Here is a 4,479-nt window from a genome sequence, read left to right on the forward strand (position 1 = left end):
TGTAATGATCTGTGTAGAAAAGCTAAGACTATGATTTTCTATATTACAAGTGGATATAATTGGTCAAAAATGCAAGAATTTTAAAATTATTTTTTTGCCAAAAGTTAGCTTTAGCACATATTGAAAAGTGTATTATTATTATGAGAGATTTATCCTCAAATTTCTGGTATAGAAGTAATCTAATCTATATTGTGTAATATCTTTTAAAAAAAATTAAATCAAAACAATTTAACCAAATTAAATTAATATGAATTTTATCATTACTAAATTTACTCTAAAACTTTAACAGCATAAGCTTTATTGATGAAAATTTATGTGATATTTAACTTGAAAACAACTTCAATAATTACAAAATCTCAATTATTTTTTATTTTTTTCTTGAATCCCATGAGTTTCTGCGCGAAGATCGTCTCTTTCTTCAAGAAATCCCGCGCTTTTTCTGCTGTCGGTGCTGTTGCTGCTGCTGCTACAGCAGCCTCCGTTTCCCCCGCATCGGCCGCCCCTCTTCCTGCAAGTTCCTCATCCTCCGCCATGGGTGACGCTCCCAAGACCTTCCGCACCCGTGTCTGCATCATCGGCAGCGGCCCACGCGCCCCCGCGCCCCCCCCCGCCGCTATTTACGCCGCTCGCGCCGAGCTCAAGCCCGTCCTCTTCGAGGGATGGATGGCCAACGACATCGCCGCCGGCGGCCAGCTTACGACGACCACCGACGTGGAGAACTTCCCCGGTTTCCCTGAGGGCATTCTAGGGTTTGAGCTCATGGACCGATGTCGCGCGCAGTCCGTCCGATTTGGCACCGAGGTGCTCTCTGAGACGGTAACTTCCGTTGATTTCTCCTCCCGTCCCTTCCGCGTTGTTTCTTCCTCCACAGTCGTGGAGGCAGACGCCGTCATTGTAGCCACAGGAGCCGTTGCTCGTCGTCTTTACTTCCCTGGCGCCGACGAGTTATGGAACAGGGGAATCTCAGCCTGTGCAGTCTGTGACGGCGCGGCCCCGATTTTCCGTAACCGTCCCATTGCGGTGGTAGGTGGCGGCGACTCAGCCATGGAGGAGGCAAATTTCCTAACCAAGTACGGATCTAGGGTTTACATTTTACATCGCAGGGATACTTTCAGGGCATCCAAGATCATGCAAGCAAGAGCATTGAGAAATCCTAAGATAGAGGTGGTATGGAACTCGGAGGTAGTGGAGGCTTATGGTGCCAAGGACGGAGGACCGCTTAGTGGAGTGAAACTTAAGAATATTGCCACTGGAGATATTAGCGAGTTGGCGGTGTCTGGGTTGTTCTTTGCAATTGGACATGAGCCGGCGACGAAATTCCTTGTAAAACAGCTGGAGCTCGATTCAGATGGCTATATTGTGACAAAACCAGGAACTACCCAGACAAGTGTTAAAGGAGTTTTTGCTGCTGGCGATGTGCAGGACAAGAAGTATAGGCAGGCGATCACTGCAGCTGGGTCTGGTTAGTCATGAAAAGTTTTGATCTTTTGATCCTTCCTCTTACATTTATGCTAATATGTTGTCACACCTGCGAAGTAGATGTGCCATATGATTTCTCTAGGGGTGTTTGGCTGCATGAAAGATTTAGCGTTGTTAGAATTTAGTAAATTCAGATTTATTAAATCCACCTAATTGCTGCATTTATTAAATATGGATTTAGCATGAATTAAAGCTAAAATTCAGACCTCAAATCCCAATTTTTATAAATCCATGGAACTTGCACTTTTTTATGTTGGGTTGGATTTAATAAATCCCAACGATAAATCTTGAACCCCTTTAATTGAAAAAATGTTTAAAGTTATTATTTGGTATAATAAAGTGGCAGAAGAGTCAATTCATTATAGCTCATTTACAAATTATTGGAAATTTTTATTATACAATTAATGGTTTATAGAGTTATTCTTAGAGGCAGTACCGTGAGTCAATGTTTCATTTACAAGTTTATGGGTGGTAGATTTGTGCTGTTTTTGTTCATTATGATCTTGCATGGTAACACTAGATATTTTTACTAGTCTTTGGAACTTAGGAATAGTTATACAAGCTTTGTGGTTTAAGAGCTTGATATTTATCACTTAGATGTTTCTTTTTATTGTTTTTAGCAGAATTTTTAACATAAAGGGCAATGAGTTTTTTATGCTTTGGAATGCATGTCGCAAAGAACCTGACATTTAGCTTATAACTAATAAAAGCTTTTATCTTAATGTACATAAAGCAATACCAAAATGTTAAAATATTCTACAAAATTTATTGCACAATTAAATTATGAATCCACAATTAAACTTATTTGCTTTTGTTACATAGTTATAGGAGGATTAGATCTTGTAGGTAATAGATTATATCTCATAGGATTACAATTTGAGTTTCAGATTGTGAGAATATCAAATCGATTGCGTTTGTTGCACTTTAAATAATCCAATTTGTCCATGAAAAATTTCATTAGTGGTGATTCTCAAATAACATTATTGAGATCGAAGATGTCTCCAGCAGTTCATAGGCACAATTATTTCATCTATTAAGCCCCATTGATGGATATCATGGCTATTAAACATAGACTGTTGGGTCAAATTTTAGATTATAGCAAGGCAATGATGAGTTTGAATATTTTAACTTTTTTTTTTAAAAGAAAGCTTGTTTTTGAATTCATAATTTGGGATTGTATGATAATTATTTTATAACTCGGAACTTTAATCTAAAATTCAATTCTCGCTCTTAACTCATAAGTTATAGTCCTTTAAATCCTCCATTCTTTACTACAGACAAGCCGATGTTAGGACCGTTGAAGTCATTGCCTCCAATTGATCCGCTTGTGTCGTTATGCTTTTTCATTGTTGTCTTTGTGTTGCTACTATTTATTGAAGCTCATTGCTTTTCATTGCTTATCATTTTTTGTTGCAAATGATATGCTAATACTAGCATATATCATTGTTTACAATCATTGCTTGCATGTTGTTGTTGACTATTTACATGGAATCAAGTACCATCCTAATGCTACTTGAGAAAAACAATCAATATACTTGATGTTTTCAATCAAAAGAAAAAGAGGAAATTTATTTATACATTGAAAGAAGGAACAAAAAGTAAACAAATTGAGTTGGCATCGAAGCATCGATCTCTTGCCAATGATTCAAGCAAAGAAGAGATATAATGATAAGAGAGATCAACTTTATGTTTTGGAGATACGTCTGACATAAAAAAAGGGAGGCATGAAAAGATACTAAAGAAAGCCAATAAATGATTGAATGCATTTTCTAGTTGATCAAATGGCTAGATTAGTGGAGAAAATTGCTACCATGATGGAGTGGATGATGATATAAACAATTATACTTGCAACTAGTGAACCATGTTGTATCTTCCCTCCTTACATGCCAAATACTAATTTGGTTGGAGAGAATGGAGATGAGGTTATCGCTACCGCTCATAACAAAATGGCGTGACCATTTAAAATATAAACCAAGTGAAATATCCTGTACATTATGGGATAGTTTATACTAAGAAGTTTGATGCTTGGATCAACCAAGGCTTCATCTTGTATGAACATATAACCCATGACTAGATTATGTTGGCCCAACTAAGGTTAAACCATTATGCCTTAGCGTGGTGGGATGCTCATTTGAAGAAGATGAATAACCATCAAGAGGTGACTTGGGGAATATTAAAGCAATTGATACACTGAGAATTTTATAAAATGGGTTATGTCAAAGATCAATGAAAATGGCACATGGTTTGAGGCAACTACTTGTGGGTTGTGTAGTTCATATTTGATTTTAAGTAGGGCTTCTATGTAATAAGACAATGCAAAGGGGGTTTGGCCAGTTGTAAAGGATGGTGTTGTTGTCAAAGCTCATAAAACAATGACAATACTTTAGTTCACGTGCCTTTTGCTACTATGTTCCTTTTTTAAGAGGTGCAAAATTAGCTTGATCATGGCTTCTATGTGCCCTTATAGAACTTGAAATAAGGTTAATTTAAGGTGAATTTCTTTAGTTTGATAGAGTTCCTTGATTTTTTATTTCTAAGAATTTATGCTCATTGTCTATGATCATCGCCATCAATAGATTATTTTGGCAAATGATGCTAGTTAATATGAAGCATCTCAGGGTACTTTTTTGCCAAAACCTTCATTTCGATCAAAATGGATGTTGACCTCATTTTTGTGAGGTCTTTTCTTCTCCTCTTTAGAGCCTAGGTTCTAGCTCTAGAAATTCCTATGGACCATCTTAGAAAACTAGAATTGAGACTCACCCTTCTAGAAATTCCAGCCAATTTCCTATTTTCCTTTGATGTCTAGCATCTTTGACACAAGATTATCGCCTTATGAACGAGCGGTTATGGGCTATTTTGCGAAGATTCAAGGAAAATGTTCCAAATAGGACTTCAAGCCTTAGGAAAACATTCGTCACGACTTTTTCGTCACGTACACACACAAAATACACGAAGTTCACGAAATTGCGCGAAATCGGACTTCAATTAAGCCCAAAG

At 37.4% G+C, this 4,479-nt stretch overlaps 1 protein-coding gene across 1 annotated transcript in view; it reads left to right on the top strand.

The window, feature by feature from the left end:
- The first annotated feature begins 365 nt into the window (after positions 1-365).
- LOC110035680 (thioredoxin reductase NTRB-like) overlaps positions 366-4,479 on the top strand; it is a 19,546-nt gene continuing 15,432 nt past the window's right edge. Inside the window, exon 1 of the mRNA XM_020739954.1 lies at positions 366-1,462. Coding sequence (XP_020595613.1) covers positions 388-1,462 — 1,075 coding nt within the window. The 5' untranslated portion in view covers positions 366-387. The remainder of the gene's footprint in view (positions 1,463-4,479) is intronic.

The sequence above is a fragment of the Phalaenopsis equestris genome, unplaced genomic scaffold, assembly GCF_001263595.1.
Source record: "Phalaenopsis equestris unplaced genomic scaffold, ASM126359v1 Scaffold199064, whole genome shotgun sequence".
Classification (NCBI taxonomy): Eukaryota; Viridiplantae; Streptophyta; class Magnoliopsida; order Asparagales; family Orchidaceae; genus Phalaenopsis; species Phalaenopsis equestris.